The sequence below is a fragment of the Diuraphis noxia genome, unplaced genomic scaffold, assembly GCF_037042655.1.
Source record: "Diuraphis noxia isolate RWA-SAM2 unplaced genomic scaffold, SU_Dnox_SAM2 contig0004, whole genome shotgun sequence".
NCBI lineage: Eukaryota > Metazoa > Arthropoda > Insecta > Hemiptera > Aphididae > Diuraphis > Diuraphis noxia.
This window is the reverse complement of record NW_028301714.1, coordinates 53,499,579-53,518,912: the sequence shown is the minus strand read 5'-3', so window position 1 is coordinate 53,518,912 and position 19,334 is coordinate 53,499,579. Positions and strand designations below refer to the sequence as shown.

General features: G+C 26.5%; 1 protein-coding gene across 4 annotated transcripts; it reads right to left on the bottom strand.

Moving 5' to 3' along the window:
• Positions 1-79: 79 nt before the first annotated feature.
• LOC107161734 (uncharacterized) lies at positions 80-19,160 on the bottom strand. Of its 4 annotated transcripts, none has more exons than XM_089226255.1 (21): positions 18,782-19,160; positions 18,452-18,697; positions 13,666-13,861; positions 13,425-13,536; positions 12,564-12,730; positions 12,358-12,510; positions 12,145-12,287; positions 6,838-6,927; positions 6,625-6,770; positions 6,286-6,562; positions 5,983-6,204; positions 5,774-5,916; positions 5,634-5,711; positions 5,481-5,541; positions 2,701-2,792; positions 1,956-2,121; positions 1,763-1,885; positions 1,567-1,685; positions 1,340-1,502; positions 1,058-1,258; positions 80-880 (listed from the first exon to the last, which is right to left on the bottom strand). In XM_089226255.1, exons 2-21 carry the CDS (start codon positions 18,513-18,515, stop codon positions 678-680), a joined length of 2,919 nt encoding a protein of 972 aa, XP_089082381.1. In that variant the 5' UTR covers positions 18,516-18,697; positions 18,782-19,160; the 3' UTR covers positions 80-677. The 4 variants fall into 4 exon arrangements, with proteins under 4 accessions (XP_089082381.1, XP_089082383.1, XP_089082382.1 ...); XM_089226257.1 differs by having other exon boundaries at positions 18,963-19,160; XM_089226256.1 differs by having other exon boundaries at positions 18,967-19,160.
• Positions 19,161-19,334: the final 174 nt, after the last annotated feature.

The following is a 19,334-nucleotide window of genomic DNA, read 5'->3' as shown; positions in this document are numbered from 1 at the left end:
AATGTATATATTTACATTCACATGTATGTGTAACGTAAAGAAAACATTTACTCACTGAGCATTAAGAAAACAATGGAAATGAGTTTGTCAAAAACTATAAGTATATATTGTAATTACAATAGTTTATTTTTTCATACATATCTCCGCTTTAGCGGCTTTTTTTTTTAACTCTAGTAATACAAAGACTTATCAAACTTACATTTCATATACAACTTCTAACATCACAGACAAATGGTACATAAGAAAATAATTCTTTGTACTTATATACACGTTGTTTTCTAAAGATATAATAATGAATTTTTGTACACAAGAGGTTCATAATCTTAATGAAATTATAATGTGTTATATAAAATCAATATGTGTTTCAAGTTCATTAGAATAAAATTACAATTTTTCAAAAATTAATGGTTAATTTTTTGTTTAAACATGCAAAAAGAAAAGAAAAACATTTCTGAATTGCTTTGAGGAAATTATTTTAAAGAGAGGTCAGTGGATAAAACACTGAACTTAGAATAAATTAAGAACCCCATAATAAAACAAAAGGAAAGGAAAGTAAATATTGAGACTTGGAGAAGAGCCCTATATTTATATATATTTAAAAGGAATAACAACTTTTTTTTTTTATAGTTTTTACGATTTATAAATTAAACAGTAGAAGTCGCCATAATTTTTACTAATTAAGAGCGACCACCAACCTGGAACTTTTCAATATCCTCAACACTGAGCATGTTTATATTCTGTGACATAGCAGGCATGTTTGGCAAACGGCCAGCACGGGCTTGTGCTAACAGTTCTGGAGAAAACCATCGTGCAAGCTGATTGCTAACAGGAGATTGTACCCGGTTCATACGAGATTTATCCCCAGAACCATAATTTAAACCTTTAAATCAATCAAACAGTATATTATATTAATTTCTATTCAATAATCATTAATTATTTATGACAATCTACGGATTAAGATTTTTATTTTTAATATTCATTGTATCAAAAACATATATTTTTAATTCTCAAGAAATATGTTCTAATTCAAAGATCAATCAACAAAATGAAAACTCACTGCGACCATTCATATTATTAGATTGTGGCTGCTGCTGTTGTTGAGTTCCATGGTATCTGGGATAATTACCACTAAGTATTTGCTGGATAGTTGTATTAACTGGACGTTGTTGCTGCTGTTGTTGCTGCTGCTGCATAAACTGTTGTTGCTGAATTTGCTGTTGTAGAGTGTTTATTTGATGCTGAAGGGCATGCTGGGTAACTAAAAAACATTTATTTTAGTTAAAAATTAAAAAATCTTTATTCATAAATTAAAGCACAAAAAGGTACTATGATATCTAACCAGATCTTTCGTCAGGTATATTATGGTGTTTGTCTATCAAAGGTTCTGAGGTAGAAGTCATTTTACGCAATACAGATGTTGGAGTAAGGCCAATTCTTGGTTGAGATTGTGACTGAGTTGAGCCTAAATCCATACTACCTTCACCATATGATGCATTATGAACCTAATTAAAATACATTTAAGAAATACATTAAACATTTTTTTTTCTTTCTATAAGCTACACATACATTTTCCATCCTTTTATGGTTTTGATCAAGCAATTGTCTTTTAAGCATTTGGCTTTGATATAATGCAGCTTGTTGTTGTTGGTAAACTAAGTCCTGTTGGTTAGCCATTCTTTGGGCATCTAAAATAATACATTTGTATTCTTTAATACTAAGTTTATTATTTTTCAATAGAATAATATTAATATTAAACACATACTGCTTGAATGTTGGAATACTTTCATCAGACAAATTAGAGTTTCACGATAACGGGACTGATTAGCACTAGTCTTTTTCCATTGTTCTACCAAATGATGTAGCATTACTTCACCTCGTTTTATTCCTATTAAAATTATATTATTTATATTTATATTTAATACAAAAATATAATTTTATATATTTATATATAGTACCCATAAGCATTTCTTGGGCTTCCCGGCTTTGCAATATATCTTTTGTAGGGGTATAGAAGTTGACCATATTTTGAAGTTCTACTGGAAGTTTGTACATATGTTGCTTAGACTGTTGTTGTTGAGCAGCCATTGCTTTTGCAACCATATTTTCATGTTGCTTTTGAATCTAGATTAACAATTAAAAATGATAATGCGTTACAGAAGATACTAATGAAGAATACAAAATAAACTATTTTTTTGTTTAAACAATTTTCAAAGGATTAATTTTATTAAAATAATTAAACATAGTTTTATCAATTTTGTAAAACTATGACTATACATATATCTTCATTTTAGTTGCAGTAAAAGTTATAATATTCATGATTTCTTTAATTAAACAAAAATTAAAATACATAGGTAATTGATAATTCTAAAAATAAGTTGAAATTTTAATATGTCAATAAGAAGCCAAAATATTTTGAATCTAGAAAATGATAACTGGCCAACTGGGTGAATAATTTAGGCACTAGATTCTATTTGCTTAGAGATTGAAATGTTTTCACAGCTCTGAAATGAATTAATTAACACTCAAAAAGGATAAAAACACAATTGAGAAACCAATATATTTCATCTTAGCTCAATTTAAAATTTAATTTTAATTGTTTAATTTGTTTATGCTTCGCCTATGTTTTAAAAAAAACTATGAATGGAAATTAGCTTTAAATTACTTCTAATAAATAAAATATTAAATTTCATGATTGTTTACCTGTTGTGCTTCCATGAGCTTCATAACAAGATCATTAGGAACTTGCATATTAGGCTGTTGACTGCGATAATTATTTGAAGAACCATATTGACCTATGAAATAATTTAAATCAGAAATATATATTGATTTTTGATTATGAATAGAAATAATTATCCAGCGGCACGGTCATGGTGTGAGCTAAGTAAAACAATAAAATAGCAGCATGATGGTGTATATATGGTATATTGAAGCAAGAGTTGCCCATTTAAACTGTGTAAAATACAGTTACATTTGTTGTACGAAATAACTTTTTTCTAATACATCAATGAACTCCTAGTAAACTCCAAAACATTAGGAATATAGAGTAAAACAAACATGCTTCAGTAAAATTCATCAAAGTTTAGGTAATAAATGAAAAAGTGCAAATTTATATAAAATTCAGATTCACGGTGGCCATTTTTTGCGTTGTTGTTGCATCGAACGGTTTTCACAATGTCAGGCACGCAGCTCGTGGTCTAGGTGGCAGAAAATATTAAGATAACAACTACAAGAGTCAGTGCCGATTGTCGGCAGATTAAAACCATGCATTCATTTGGTTATCACTTATCTTCCGTTGTCGCTATTGTGTATATTATTAATTATTATAATAGTGTGTTTCTGTTAGTATAGCATATAACTGTCCGCAAGTCGCGTAGAACAGTAATGTTGATATAACCAACATAGTCTACACTAAGCTATTATAAAAATAGTGGTATTATTTAATTACAAATATACCAACCAAGTTGTACAAATAAAAGAGTTCAAAATAAAGCAATTTACTTATATAATATATAGAAACATTATCATTTGCATCGATAATAACAATTTGAGATATCAGAAATTCAGAACAATAACCCTTCGTAAGCTACGTGTAAAAATGGCTAAGTAAAAAATTTAAGCACTATAAAAATGTGATATTATGAATAAATGCTAAGTATATTGAATTTAAGAGTAAACTTTTTTATTTCAATAATTTATTTACTTAGTGAGGAAATATATAGAATATATAAATACTAATATTAATATTTTTAAAGAATAATAAGTTATATTTCAATAGTCCTTCCTTCGTAGTGGCGCAACAAGTGGGGGTGTTGGGTGGTACTTACACTAGGGCACCTGACATTTTAGGGGGCACCATTTGATGCCTGTGTTTTTGGTATTTATTTTATTATAACATAAATTATCAAGATTTGAATAAAGATAGTATTGAGGTAATAAAGATTAATGAAGATATCAATATGTGTAGAGGACAACGTTATGACGGAGCAGCTGTAATGATTGCAAAAACGAATTTAAGATTAAGTTCCAACTGCATCTTATATACACTGTTGTGCGCATAATCTTAACTTAATAATGTCAGAAGCTGCAAAGAGTAACCAAAAAGAGTTAATGTTTTTTGAAACTGTTCAGGCTGTATTCAATTTTTTAGTTCATGTGCACCAAGGTGGGCAATTTTAGCTTTTGGTGAAGTAGATACAAATAAAATAAAGCAAAGATTCCTAAAAAAAGTATGCCCCACTCGTTGGGAATCACGAAACATATCTATTTATGCCTAAAAAGTGAGATTTATTGATGTTTTGAAATCCTTAAGCAATATTTCCTTAACAAGTCAGAAAAAAATATTGCAAATGCTTTAAAAAAAATTAGAAAAAATTGAATTTGTTTTGTTGTTATGCTTATGGGAAAAAATATTAAAAACATTATATGGAGTATCACAGTCTCTTCAACGTAAAAATACCAATTTACATAATGCTTGTCAAAACTTACAAGAGGCTAATTGTATTATTCAAAATTTAAGAAATCAGTATGATGATTTAATCTTAATAAGTCATAATATGTGTGATAAATGGGGAATTTCAAAAGATAACCATGAAGTTTGTTCTAAATTCGCTATTAAACATTTTGAAAAAGTTAATGGTGATAGAAGATTGAATGTTACAGAAGATAATTTTAAAGTTTGAGTTTTCTTACCAGTAATTGATACAGTTATTTTACAGCTTTCTAACAGATTTCATGGATTAAAGGAAATAACTGAAAACTTTGATTTTTTTACAACCAAGTACATTAGTTAATTTATCTGAAGATGACTTAATAAAAGTTTCATATGATTTTACACAATTATACAAAGATGATATAACCTCAGATTTAACCCGGCAGTTACTGTCAATAAGAGAATTAATTAATATTTTTAAAGTTAAAAGTATCGAACATTATATTTTATATATTTTAAATGCAACCATGTATTAGTTTTTTTTTTATGAAATAAAGAACCTACTTAACCTACCTATGCTATAATTTATATATATATATTTTTTTATCTATACTATAAAATATAAATATATAAAGAAAATAATATATTGTAGGGCACCAAGTAATTTTTGTTACTAGGGCATCATAAGGTCTAGTTGCGCCACTGTTCCTTCGCCATTTAATTATTTTGTTTTCACACTTTGTTTCTTTTCAGAAATAATTCCTCGCCAAATAAATAAATTATAGAATCAAAGTAAATTTAATTCAATTCAATATACTTATCAATTATTCATGATATCACAAAGGGTTTTCATTATGATTAATTTATGTAAAATCAATCATCCATTTGTGGTAAGGATTATTTATTTTATTTTGAATTCTATTTCCATATAAATATAAAATATTTAATCAATTCATATTTATTGTAGAGCTAAATTTTAATATTTTTTAATAGAACAAAACCATTATTAAATGTATGATTTTAAAAGATTTTATTAAGTAAAAATACGAACCAGCAGGGTTTTGACCTTGGTTAACCATATAGTTATGTGGACCCTGGGCATTATTTAGCATCTGTAATATAATTGTAACATTTATAATTAAAATTATATTTACAAATAATTAATAATTATTATTCCTAGTCTTAGAAAAATAAAATATAATACCTGTAATATGGAATAGTTTTGAGAGCTATTTGTTACATGACCATCATTGTTAGAGTTTTCGTGCTCATTTTGAGGCATCTAAATATTAAACCATTCAAAGTTCAAAAAAATGTCAACTGTTTAGAACTATATATACTTACTTTCATATTTTGCAGTTTCTTTAGTTTCAATTCTTCATGGAATTGAATATTGTTAAGTGGCGGTGAATAACCATTTTGTTGTCCACTAGACATACGCAATCTAGATTCAATTTCTTCAAGACTTTGAACTTTACCATTAACCTCTACAAAAAAAAAAAAAAAAAAAAATTATAAAAAAGTTGAAGAAAAACCATATAACTTAAAATTACCTAAATCACGTATGGCGGCTTTAGGATCAGTCAATTGAGGTGCACTGGCTTTAATAACATCCATAATAGCTGGAGGAAGTTTATTGTTTTCACTCAATGTAATTGAGTCATATGCATTTGTTAAATTTTTTGATTCGTTTTGATTGTTATGTTTAACTATTCCCATGAGCATTGATGATAACTGTCTAGGGTCTTCTTCTGCATTATCTGTTGCAGCACCTTCTACAATTTATTTATTTAATTATAATTATTCTTATACTATAAATATACATATTATACATCATAGGTATTTTTTTATCTTACTATTAGTTGCAGAATTTAACATTTCAGTTGAAGCAGACGAAGCACGACTACTATCATGAGTAGTAAACCATTGACGGAATCGTGAACCAGCTACATTTCCATCAGTTTCCCCTTCAATGTGCATTATATCACTTAAGTAATCTGGCTTTAAGAAGTCATCAATATTGAAATCATTTAACACATTGTCATTTGTTTTATGTTCAGCATCATAGGCTTGAATGAACTCATTTCCAGTTATTGAATCAGAATCTTTTTTTGTTTGGTCTTCAGATTCATTCTACAAAAAAATAAAAATTATAATTTCCATTAAACTAAAATTGTGAATTTGAACAACTTTACATTTGGTTTATCAACTGTTGACTTTTTCTTTTTATCCTCATCTTTTTCTTTTTTAGTTTTCTTAGTTTTAGTTTCATTAGCACTTTTTACAGCAGCTGCTGATTCTGTAGATGTAGAGTCCATTGAATTCTTTTTAGTACGGGCAGCTAAATGTTTTTTATGTAATATATTAAGTATGTTAATCAAATTTTTGTGATAACATTGTTCACTTACCAGGTTTTGCTTTTTTCTTTTTTGTTTTGTCAACAGGTGGATCCTCAAAACCTCGCAATTCAATAGTATCATGTTGAGAAGTTGGGCCATCTTTTTACAAACAAAAAATACATTAATTAAAAAGAACTACCAAGCATGATATTATTATTTTATATAATTATTTGAAAGGACACCAAACTGTCAGTTACAACTAACTTTCTTAGGTATTAGATAGCAAATTTGAATTTGGTAGAACTAACTTTGTGTTGTTAGCTTTATACTACTGGTTATATTTATTTTATATATATATATATTGGGGACTTTAAGACCATCTTGCCATAGAACATATCCTCCCCCATTCTTCTCTATTTATATATATATTTAAGCTTTATGTAATCTGAAATTAGATGTTTTCATGGTCAAATGCAGAGGACGCATATCTACTTTTTCCCAGTAACACTCGAAAAAAATTTAAACTAAGAAGGGATTAGAAGTAAACAAAGTATTTAATTTATTAAATTATTAATTATGATAAATTATAGAACTCTCCTTGAATACTAGCCAGACAAATTTGATTTCTCAATTAGAAACTCATCTAGAACACCAATTAATGAAATTATAATTCATCCTTGTCAAAATTTTGCTTGCTATAACTGCCAAAAATAGTTTTAGTTTACTGATTAAGTATTTAAGTTTAATCATTGATCATAGTATTTATAATCAATGGTTTAATACTGGAATATACATAGTAACGATCTATCAGTGCATTTAAGATCAATCATTTTTATAATTTTACCAACTGACACAATGCACTGACCAATTTATTGATTATATCGAGAAATATGGTTTAAGACAGGGATGGTAAATTCATAGATTGACAAAATATTTTTAGAGTACGTAAAAAATTAAAATATATTTATTACATACATATATGTATAAATATATACATCCAGAGTGTCCCACAGAGATCTGACAAATGAAAAAACTTTTGTACTGATCAATATTTTTTAAAAATTTCTTTTAAATATAATCCATTGACACATGCGCTACATTTTTAGAATACATTTTTTATTTTTTTATTTTTTAAAACTGAAAATACAAAACTTAAAAATTGATAACATTTTTTTTCGAAATATTCAATCTAGCCAATTTGTAAATCTGATTTTTAGAAAAATGTATATGTTAAAAACACTTATTTAAGTCAAATGGCTGATTTTTTACAATTTTTTTAAATATCAATATTTTTGTTAGGTAAATTATAGTAATTTATAGTTTATACATCACATATTATTAAAATAAATGCAATAAAAAAAAAGCGGGTAAGTCGTGTATGTCGCTCTGCTGTACAGTAGGTTACAAGTGGGTTACTGTCATGGATGGAATTAAATTTTAATCCAATGATATTATATCATTGTATACAAAAAACGATTCTGAGCGAAGACAGTTTATCTGTCTAGGATATATTATAGATTATTAAAAATTTTCAAATCTTAGATTTAAAAAGAAAATTTTTTATGAATTTCTAGTTTGAAATAATTTGCAAATTTTCGTGATTTTTACATATGTTGTCAAAACTCAAACTTTGAATGCTTAAAAAAAAATTGTGACTATGTATTCCTTTTATTTTGCAATTGCTATTGTAAAAATATGTTAGGAGCCTTGTATTAAATTTTCAAATCTTAGAATTAAAAAGGAAAACTTTTATGAATTTCTATCTAAGATAATTTGAACATTGCCATAATTTTTACGTATTTAGTCAAAATTTGAACTTTAAATGCTTATAAAAAAAAATTTTGACTATACAGTGTGTTTCCTTTTAAAGGTAACACTAAATAATTCTGTCCAGTGACATCAGATTAATATGCGGATTTCGGGAGGGGATAGGGAATACATAAATACACATTTCTTGATGATTTTTACATTTTTAGATCTATCCGTGTGCGCAAGCGCAATACAACTTGCATTTTTTTAAATAGCAACAGGTGTTTTGAATATCAAATTCGGATAGACCAAATTTTTTTAAGTCGATTTGGTCCTTTTTACCATAGCTCTAAAATCAAAATTGACTAAATGGCAACCAGTCAGTTTCGATTTAAATGATTTAATAATATTATATGCAAACCTACGGATACAAAAATAATAAATAAAATTTCATAATAATTCATAAAATTCTAGTATGATTGGTGAAAGATTCAATAATATTAATCGAAACTTTGACTGGTTGCCATTTAGTCAATTTTGATTTTAGAGGTATGGTAAAAAGGACCAAATCGACTTAAAAAAATTCGGTCTATCCGAATTTGGTATTCAAAACACCTGTTGCCATTTAAAAAAATGTAAGTTGTATTGCGCATTTGCACACGGAAAGATCTAAAAATGTAAAAATCATCAAGTAATGTGTATTTATGTATTCCCTATCCCCTCCCAAAATCCGCATATTAATCCGATGTCACTGGACAGAATTATTTAATGTTACCTTTAAAAGGAAACACACTGTATATTTCTTTTATTTTTCAATTGCTATTGTAAAAATATATAATGAGCCTTGTATTAAATTTTCTAATCTTAGATATAAAAGGAAAATTTTTTATGAATTTCTAGCATAAAATAATTTGTGAATTTTCGTGATTTTTACGTATTTTGTCAAAATTCAAACTTTGAATGCTTATAAAAAAAATTGTGACTATGAATTTCTTTTATTTTTCAACTGTTATTGTAACAATATGTTAAGAGCCTTGTATTAAATTTTCAAGCTTTTCTGCCTAACAAATAAATTTTTATCGATATTAATTTAAAAAAAACTAATAATGATCGAAAATTTGAAATGCCTATGAATAGTTCAACTTAAGTCGAAATTTTTTGAAAATTGCATGGTGGATAGACTATACTTATATAAACATTAGGTGAAAATTTTATGTATCTATGGTCATTTGTTTTAAAGTTACATCAAAAACCAAAATCGATTTTGTCGAAAAATGAGTGTGCGTAAAATTTCCCGTTTTTCCCTTAATTTTTAGTTTGTTTTTCTCAATTATTTAGGAAAGTATTAAGATTTACTTCTGATCCCCCAAAGTACCAACTAGATTCACTTTCTGATCGAACGAGGTACTGAAGTCAAAAATCAAAGCATTTTTACTGTCCCAAAACGTGATGACAGACACAAAAAAAAAAAAAAAAACACACATCATGGTAAAATCAATACATTCATCGCTCCGCTCAGAATCTAAAATAATTATATTTTAACATGCACCTATTTAAAAATGTTCTTATCAAATATTTTTAAAAAACTTTATATTATTTGAAATTAAAATGTTTCTAACATGAACTAGATCGTAATTTACTTAACGAAAATATTGATATTTAAAAAAATTGTAAAAAATCAGCCATTTGACTTAAATAAGTATTTTTACCATATACATTTTTCGAAAAATTAGATTTACAAATTGGCTATATTGAATATTTCGAAAAAAATTTTTATCAATTTTTAAGTTTTTTATAATCAGTATTAAAAAATAAAAAATGTAGCGCAAGTTTCTATGGATTATATTTAAAAGAAATTAAAAAAAAAATTGATTAGAACAAAAGTTATTTCATTTGTCAGAATGTCAGATCTCTTTGGGACACCCTGTATATATATTATGGCTATATAATAAATAATATTTTCCAAAACATGCTTGAAAACATAAAGGTTATATTTGGTACGTAATGTTTAAATAATTTGCTATCCCTGGTGTAAGGGAACACCATACCTGTGTGTAATTTCTGTCATTTAAAAATTAGAACATAGTATATTTTATATTTTACTTTGTAAATTCTAAAATTATAGTGGATTGACCCATGATAAAATTTAAATGTAAGATTATTATCTAGAGAATCTCAGAGAATTTTATTTATATTATTCATTTTAAGTTATGATCGTTTTAAAATGTATAGTTTCATCAGAAAGGTCATAATTTGCTTCTTAATAAAAATATCAATTTTTTGAGACAGACAACACAATATGTGGGTAAAGCATTCTCTCAATATGAGAAGGCTACAAAGGAAATGCATTACAATATCATAAAGTGCAACAAAACATGATCGTATATACATGTTTAAAGATTAAACAAAAACATTGTACAAGATTATTTAGCATTACACAATAAATTTTAGTATATAATTGAGCATATGTTTATTAAACTGTATGATATAAATTTACTATTATACACAGAAACTTGGTCTTTCAAAAATAAAATAATACTACAAGTGAAGTGACTTGTAAAAAAACTTAAAGGTAGGAATTATCTAGGATATTGCATTGCCTTTTATTGATATTTCATCTTAAAACTCTTAAATTTTATACAGTTGTAAAATATAACACACTTTAAATTAAAATATTAATACAAGCCTATGAGATGCCCCGAATAACATTTACCTTCAAGTTTTTAAACAAGTTAATTCACTTTTAGTATTAAGATTAATAACATAAAATCAGTAATACTGAATACACATTTTTCAAGTTATATGTCTGTAATATGGAGACAATAATATTATATCAACACCCCAGTTCAAAATTGAAACAACTTGAGTCAAAACAAATCCATGTTATGTACTCCATCATATACACAATATTATGATTTAAGATCAATAATGCAATAAAACATAGCTAAATTATTATCCAAAAGAGAATATTTCCAATATTATAATATTTAGTATTTAATATCAAATTTATGTTATGTCATGGAGAATCAAGATAGAAAACATGTTATATCCAAAAAAACAAATTTTTTGAGTTTTATCAGTTTTGAACTGATATTATATAGTTTTGACAATAGCATATACAGGTACACACCAGTACACCACACATGGGATGTACAAGCCCCTTGGTATTTTTTTTTCACTATACCATATAATCATAGGCGTGTCCAGACCTCATTCGCAGGTCATGCACAACAGTGGCATATCTAGGGGATGGAGAAACTGCCAATCCTCCTCAAAAAAATAAAAATTTTTGTTAGGGTTTGGGGATATGACCCTGAATCATACACATGAGAAAAACAAAAAATTTAATATGAAATTAGAAATTGAGAAAAAAAGGTTCATATTATGCATCAAAATGTACAATGTAAGTTTGATCAAATTTGCAGGACATGCCTGTCATGCACAGGCATGACCCGTGGACATGCCTATGCATATAGTTATATATAATAAATATAATATGAATAATTTTATATTTTTGTACATGTTAAATTTTGTTAATGTTAACCTTTCAATTGAAAATATCTGTGTACTCCATTGAGTTTTGATGGCCTTATTTTTTAATGAAAAAAAAAAAAAATAATAACAAACCTGTCATCCATTCTGGTTCTTCTTGTGTTCGATAAGAATCATTTCGACGTCTATCATAATTACTAGAGCCTTTAAAGCGATCATAATTTCTATAACGATCTGTTTCTCCTCTGTCAAACTCAAAATCTTTTCTACGAGGTTCACTAAAAAGAATATGATTGAATAAATAACAAAAATAGACGAACAATTTAAGAGATAGCTATAAATACAAACATTGAGTTATGAGATGAAGATTCACGAAAGCCACTTTTACCAAAATTGTAATTATTTGCAATTCCATTTTCTGGCTGACGAAAACCAGAATCCCAAGAATCTCGACTCATTAATCGACCACTGCCAACTCGACGAGGTTCTCGAATGGGCTCCCTAAATTTGTATTTTATAATCAAAAAATACAAACATAATAAAACGTATCTCACCTTTCAACATACTGTTTAGCAGATGTATTCAAAGGACTATTTGAACGTTTTGGTCCACTAGAGGCATTCATAGTAACAAAACAACCGGAATTGAAACTACGCCTTTGAGGACTCAAAACTATATCTTGATCCTTTTTCAGACGATCTTTAGCATCCTGAGGTTTTTTCTAAATTAAAAATTTTACAACAAAGTTATCTTTAAATTATAATACAAGGTTTATATTTTATCATTTAAGTATTTGGAAATACCAAATAAAACAAAACATCTCAATTATAGAAATCAACTAAGATGCAAATTTAAATCAATAAAATATGAAAATAATATATTTTTAAATTAATTGTTTTTTACTATACTTGTTTTGTTGCCATTTAAGTGATTGGACCACTATTATCACATATTGCAATGAAAATTTAGATTAAATGGTTACAAAATATAGTTCTAAAAGCATAGGTACTAATTAATATAAAATATGAGCAATCAATGAATTTGATACTTATTGTAGAAAAAAACGAAACAATATTAATATCAACATAAGAACTTGAAAATGATTTAATAAACTAAATATCAACAAATCTTCCCAATTAACAAACTAATGAATTTTTAAGTTCTACAATGATTATTTATAGAAATAATAAAATTACTTTTATTACAGAACACTCAATGTTGTTTAAACTAAACTAGAAGTTAGAATAAACCACATAGGTAGATGAAAAAATCCACTATGTAGATATTTTTAAATGAACATTTAGATATGACTTAAGTGTAAATGTATATATATAAATAAGAAATGATTATTTTTTTACCAATTGTTTTTTCTCTAAGTATATTTTTGATAATAATTAGAAAATAACAATACTAACCTCAGTTTTAAGTTCACCATTTTCTGTAGGTTGATTCTGCCAAGGCGGTAAATCAAATGCTACTGTCTTACTATTAGTAGCTGGTTTTCCACTAGCAACAGGCCTACTTCCCCTGTAAAAAAAAAAGAAACAATTATTCAAACCATTTTAAGTGATTACATCCAGGTGATTTAATAAAAAAAAATTTTTTTTTTGGTACTTAGTTTACTTATAAAATTAGAGTATAAAAATTGAAACTTACTTTCGAGTTTTTCCAGCAAGTTCTAAATCCAAATCAGGGAAGTTGTCTAAAAATTTAGGGCGCACTTTGGAACTGCTCAAGTTTTGTAATTCCAACAGAGCTTCTTTGGTATACTTATGTGTTGGCTGCTTAAATCTCACTACTTTAACCTTTTCTTCAACGCCTGTTTCATTTTCCATTTCATTGGTTGTTATACCTATACAGTTTTTAGATAATCATTTAGTTTAAGAAATAAATATTATTTAAAACAAAATATTATCTAATAACTTATACCTTATACTTTTGTAAATATGACAAATTTAGATGTTTAAATAACCTATTGTTCAAAATAAAATATACAAGTATTAAGTAATACAGTAATACAAACCTAAACATTTTTTAAGGCCATTTGTAGATATACTGTTATAGTAAGGTAGTTCTGGAATATTTTCTTTACAAGAAGGCATGGTTTTTAGTACCTTTTTTAACATAGGACTTTGAATACCTGAGTGTCGTTTGCGACTTTTATTAATTCTACTTTCCATGTTGTCAATTATTTTATTATTATTAACTACTATACCATCACAAATAAAAATCAAATACTCTAACATAAAAATTGTTAAAACAAGACATTTAAAATGACATAATTCATACAGGTAATGATTAGTGACTACTAAGTACTAACTAATAAAAATTACGAAAGCTAACTGAATGTCTGAAATTCTGAATATTATCTTTGATAAAAGCAAGTTGGGATTTCATAAAATTATTTTCTAATAATAAACAATCAGTGAATTATTTACCCCAATCTATAAACAATATATGATAATATTATCTTCATATTGGCTGAATTGTGTCCAAGTGTAATAATATATAAATAAATAAACACATGAAAATGAGTACAAAAGAACACTTCATGTGGCATTTTTATCAAGTTTTTGATTGATAAATACTGATTAACTATATTTATTAAATTTAAACTATGAATTATGATTATTCTATAAAATAATTATTTTATGAATGAATTAGTCTAAAACAGAATAAAACATAAGTACAAAATTCCTATATCAAATTATTACCTTACCAAATATTATTTACATTAACTTTGATAAGTACACAAAAATTTAATAAAAATTTAATATTATTACTAAGGTACAAATGATTTATTAATTTTTATTTCAGTGTTGAAATAAAAACTATTGATTAGGTAATTAATTATTTTTGACTTCCAATTTTTTCCTTCAAATTCATCATTACAGAATATAATATAACATATTATATATATATATAAAATAATAAAATGATAATCAAATTAAATTGTATTAGTTAATTACATAGTACATACCTAATGTTATGGAAGAAACACTGTATCAACCATTAAATAATGCATCTAACCAGGTAGGTATCAAAAATATGATTTATCTAACATTTTAATTAAAATAAAAGTATAATTATAAGATATGAAGTGTTTCAGTCACTGTCGTACGTAGAAGGGGGAGGGGGATAACAGACTGAAGGCTCCCCCCATTGACCATATTATTTATTATTATTTGTTTTAACATTTACCCATGATTAAATTAAGTACCTTAAATTGTGTGTTCACCTAATTATTACAAACATAGACTATAAATATATATATATAACTACTTTTTTTTATTATTATTTCTATGGTATCGAGGACTGGAGAAGGAACTATGTTGCCAATACTTCTCCTCCGGCCCCCATATTTTATTGAATAATCAATACAAAATCTTATTAGCAGTGGTGGGCCAGTCTCCCACTCATTACTATCACATTATATTTTTTGTTTTGTTATAAATATTCTAGGTCCTGTTTTCCGCCGTCGCGTGACTACTATATGACTGAGAAAATATCTACTTTATTTTTCAAACCTTATCTTGAGGCAACTGAGTGATTTTTATTATTATCATCAAACACAAAGCCCCCCACCATTAAAAATCCTGTGTACACCAGTAGTTTCAGTGTTCCAGCGAACCAATCTATCTAAACTGAACCATCATGAACTTGGTTTTTTGGTCAATGGGCTAATTACTATTTTTTTCAGGACTAGTTCCAAACAAGTCAAACACTTGAAACAAATCTATGGTGGTAGGTATAATTAACATAATGTAATTATATTATTATACATTATATTATTCAATTCTTTAATCAATTATGTTTTAATATGAAATACATCATATTGTATAATTATTTCTAAGGGAGTAACAAAGAGAAAAAATAAAATACCCCCAGTGATACCTTCATATCACTTAAACCTTTATAATATAGGTACCTACAAAATATTAGCAGTATATCACAATATAAAAATATCACAGTAGTTCAACTAACAAGTAAAGTAAATAATTATTTTATTCTAGTTATTTAAATACTGCTTGTAATTTAAATTAAATTAAAGTAATATAACCCTTAGTCGCATTGACATGCCATTACAAAATTTGCTAATTTATTTATATAATAATTAACTCGATATTTAATTAACCCAAATGAAACATCAAGCAGATGAAGACAGGTATTAGAATAAAACTGAATAGCTGGTATACTAATATTTAGTTTTATAAATTAAAAGTACTATAGCAAACACATAAAGACTCAAATAAAAATTTAACTAATTTTATGTGAGAAATATTATGTTTGGATAATGCATGATCATGATTTATTATGTATTGAAAACTTGCAGTAAAGCAGTGTTATGAGTTATTGTAAATAATAGATAGTAACAAAGATTATAACACTCAAATTAAATGATACATAAATTTAAAACCTAACCTTAAGAATATGTCTATACAACAAGAAATACCTATCTGTTATTGGTTGGAATAATATTATAAGCCATACTGAAAAATTAAGATTACCTTGTATTAATTAAAATTTGACAAAAAATTCTTCTTATATTTAGATTAGATTTTATATGTGATAAAAATGTATTAATCTGTCATTAAATTGGTATTAATTACATAAAATGAACATCAGTATAGAAATTCCAATGCATTATAAGTAAATATAACAATAATATATTGAATAATATAAATACATAAATAATAAATATTATTTATTATAATCTACTATCTATATTGATAAATTTTATTTTTTAATATTTGGATATTTCTTATTTAATTAATTATGTACCTACTAAGTTAGGTTTATGATTAATTGTGATAAGGAAAATGATTAGATATGTTTAGGTACTAAAACATATGAATATTTTCATTTTTTAAATACTACCAATATATTATATAAAATAATGTGCAATAGAATATACATCTTTCAAAAAATAAATTATCTTAGTTTTATACCTATATGTCTATGTTACAATAAAATTAATTTTAGAGAAAATTATAGAAGAATTATTCCAAGAAGGTTTCTTGCAGTTAGGTTAATATTTTAATCAGTTTATTCAAAAATTGAAATGTATTGCTTAGATAAATTAATTTATAGGTAGATATATTTTTATTTTTAAATTAGGTATGTTAACATTGTTAACCCATTATCAAACAGTAGGTTGACAATTTTTTCATCTATAAGACATGTTTCTTCTTTTCTTTATTTATACTTAAATATTCAACTAATTTAGTATATAATTAATACTTGTCTAGTGATCAAAAATTCAATTAATACATGTAGGTATGCAGCATTAAGATGTCAATGCACTATTTGTTTCTCTCTCTGGCCCATGCCCCACTTATATAAAAAGCATTTATGCAAAATCATTTTTTTACTATGGTCATGAGCAATTTTATGTGCGAAATAACTTCAAAAATCATACATAATAAAAATGATGAATATTATTGAGGGTATGGTATGTCCATTTGTCTAAATAGTATCTCAAAACAATTTAAAATTATATAAATGTTTGTATTTATAAAGTAAAATACCTAACACTAAAATATAAAATCGATAAGGCGATAAATCAATATTCAAAATATTAGCCAATAATTATATCAAAAATTGATTCAACTATACAATTAGGTTCTCAAAACAAAAAAAAACAATTTTATACCAAAAATTCATTTGATCTATGTTGCACATGAGTATTAAAGAGAAAACAAATATAAGGACAAATATAGTGTTGGCATGTACCTATGATTTTGTATCCATTCAAACATTTTTAACTGTACAAAATAAATTAAAAAACCTACCTCTATATACCTGATATAAAAAAAATTCTAATAACATGAATCATAATATATACCTACAGTGATAAGAAATTAAAATAGGTATACCTACCTATATTTGATTACCTACTTCTAATTTACTAATAATATCTGATTACCTCTTATTTATTTTAGTATACTTTAAAATATTTAAATTTTATACTAACATTACTTAATTCACAAAACGCAAATCACATTAGACAGAAAAATAGGGTAGGTAGGTACCATAAATTGTTTATAACTTGAAACAACCTATGCAACTAAAATAATTTATAAGACAATGTTAAGCACCTCAGTTAGGTTAATTACACCAGACAATTTGAAATACAAATATATTTTCAATAAGGTATTTTTATTAAACGTAGGTACCCAGAAATAATATTATCATAAAAAGTGTCAGAAGTATATTTCACAAGTTAATATAGTGATGTATTATATAACAGATTATAGTTAGGCAACTAAGAAACAATATATTAAATAAGAAGTGTGAAAATCAAAAAAACAAAAAATAAACAACTTTAATTAGTTCCCAGTTCTAGGTTGGGTTTACCAAAAGTGATGGTGAGAATTTTGAACAGTGTAGTTTTATAAACTTACATACATAAATTGTAATGCATAATATCATGAGTGCTTACCTTCATTGTTGCCATCAACAGGCGGATTCGATGACTTGCTGTTTTCGTTGACTATCTCAGACATATCGACGACGATCAAGTCTTCGAAACAACAAAACAACAGACTACGAGGACTCCGTTTTTTTCAAGCTGCAATATCGGGCATATAAGAAGCACACAGATAACACAGAAAACGCCAAAACGAACAGTTAGAACTGTCAGTGGGTCCAATTTGAGTGCAGATGAATAAGACAAAACAGTTGCCTCCTGTTGGTATAGAAGACGATATCATTAGATTCCTGTGCGCGAATACGGACGAACGGTTATTGTATTTTGTGAATTTGTTAATACCTATTACACTATTAACTATTATTATTTATTATTATTATTATTATTGTTATTATTGAACGGTGATAACCGCCGCCGAATACGAAGTACTGCTGCTGTATAGTTTGTAACGGGCGAGGATTTTTAGCGCGTACGTGAACGACGGACCTATGAGAGCGTTAATTGTAGAATGAAAATAATATACCTACTACGTTAGTGTTCGTTTGGCTGCAACGAAATCAAATAGTTGAACAAACAGAAAAAAAATTGTTTACTTAGACGATAAATAAATAACAAAAATATTTGAAAAAAAATATAGAATACAAGAGACGATTGCTATCGCAATTCGCAGCACGAGTCACGACATAAAAGAGGACGTGCGAAACAAACTGGGAAATGAAAGTATCAAAGTAAGGATTTTTTTTCTTCTTTTAGATCTCATACAGGATGCCTATTGCCCGGTGATGGGGATAGTTGTGGTGGTGGCAGGTGGGTACTTGTGTCATGGAATAAAATATAGAAATTTGCTCGGAAATGTCATTATCAAACGATTGTTTTCGGATGTAGATAATATCAG

Excerpts from the sequence above, each read along its gene's own strand:
- LOC107161734 (XM_089226254.1), bottom strand. The coding sequence starts at position 14,255 with ATGTTAGAGTATTTGATTTTTATTTGTGATGGTATAGTAGTTAATAAT. Across the intron at positions 6,771-6,837 it reads AAAGAAAAAAGCAAAACCTG|CTGCCCGTACTAAAAAGAAT; the intron begins GTAAGTGAACAA and ends AAAAACATTTAG. Across the intron at positions 881-1,057 it reads TAATAATATGAATGGTCGCA|GTTTAAATTATGGTTCTGGG; the intron begins GTGAGTTTTCAT and ends ATTGATTTAAAG.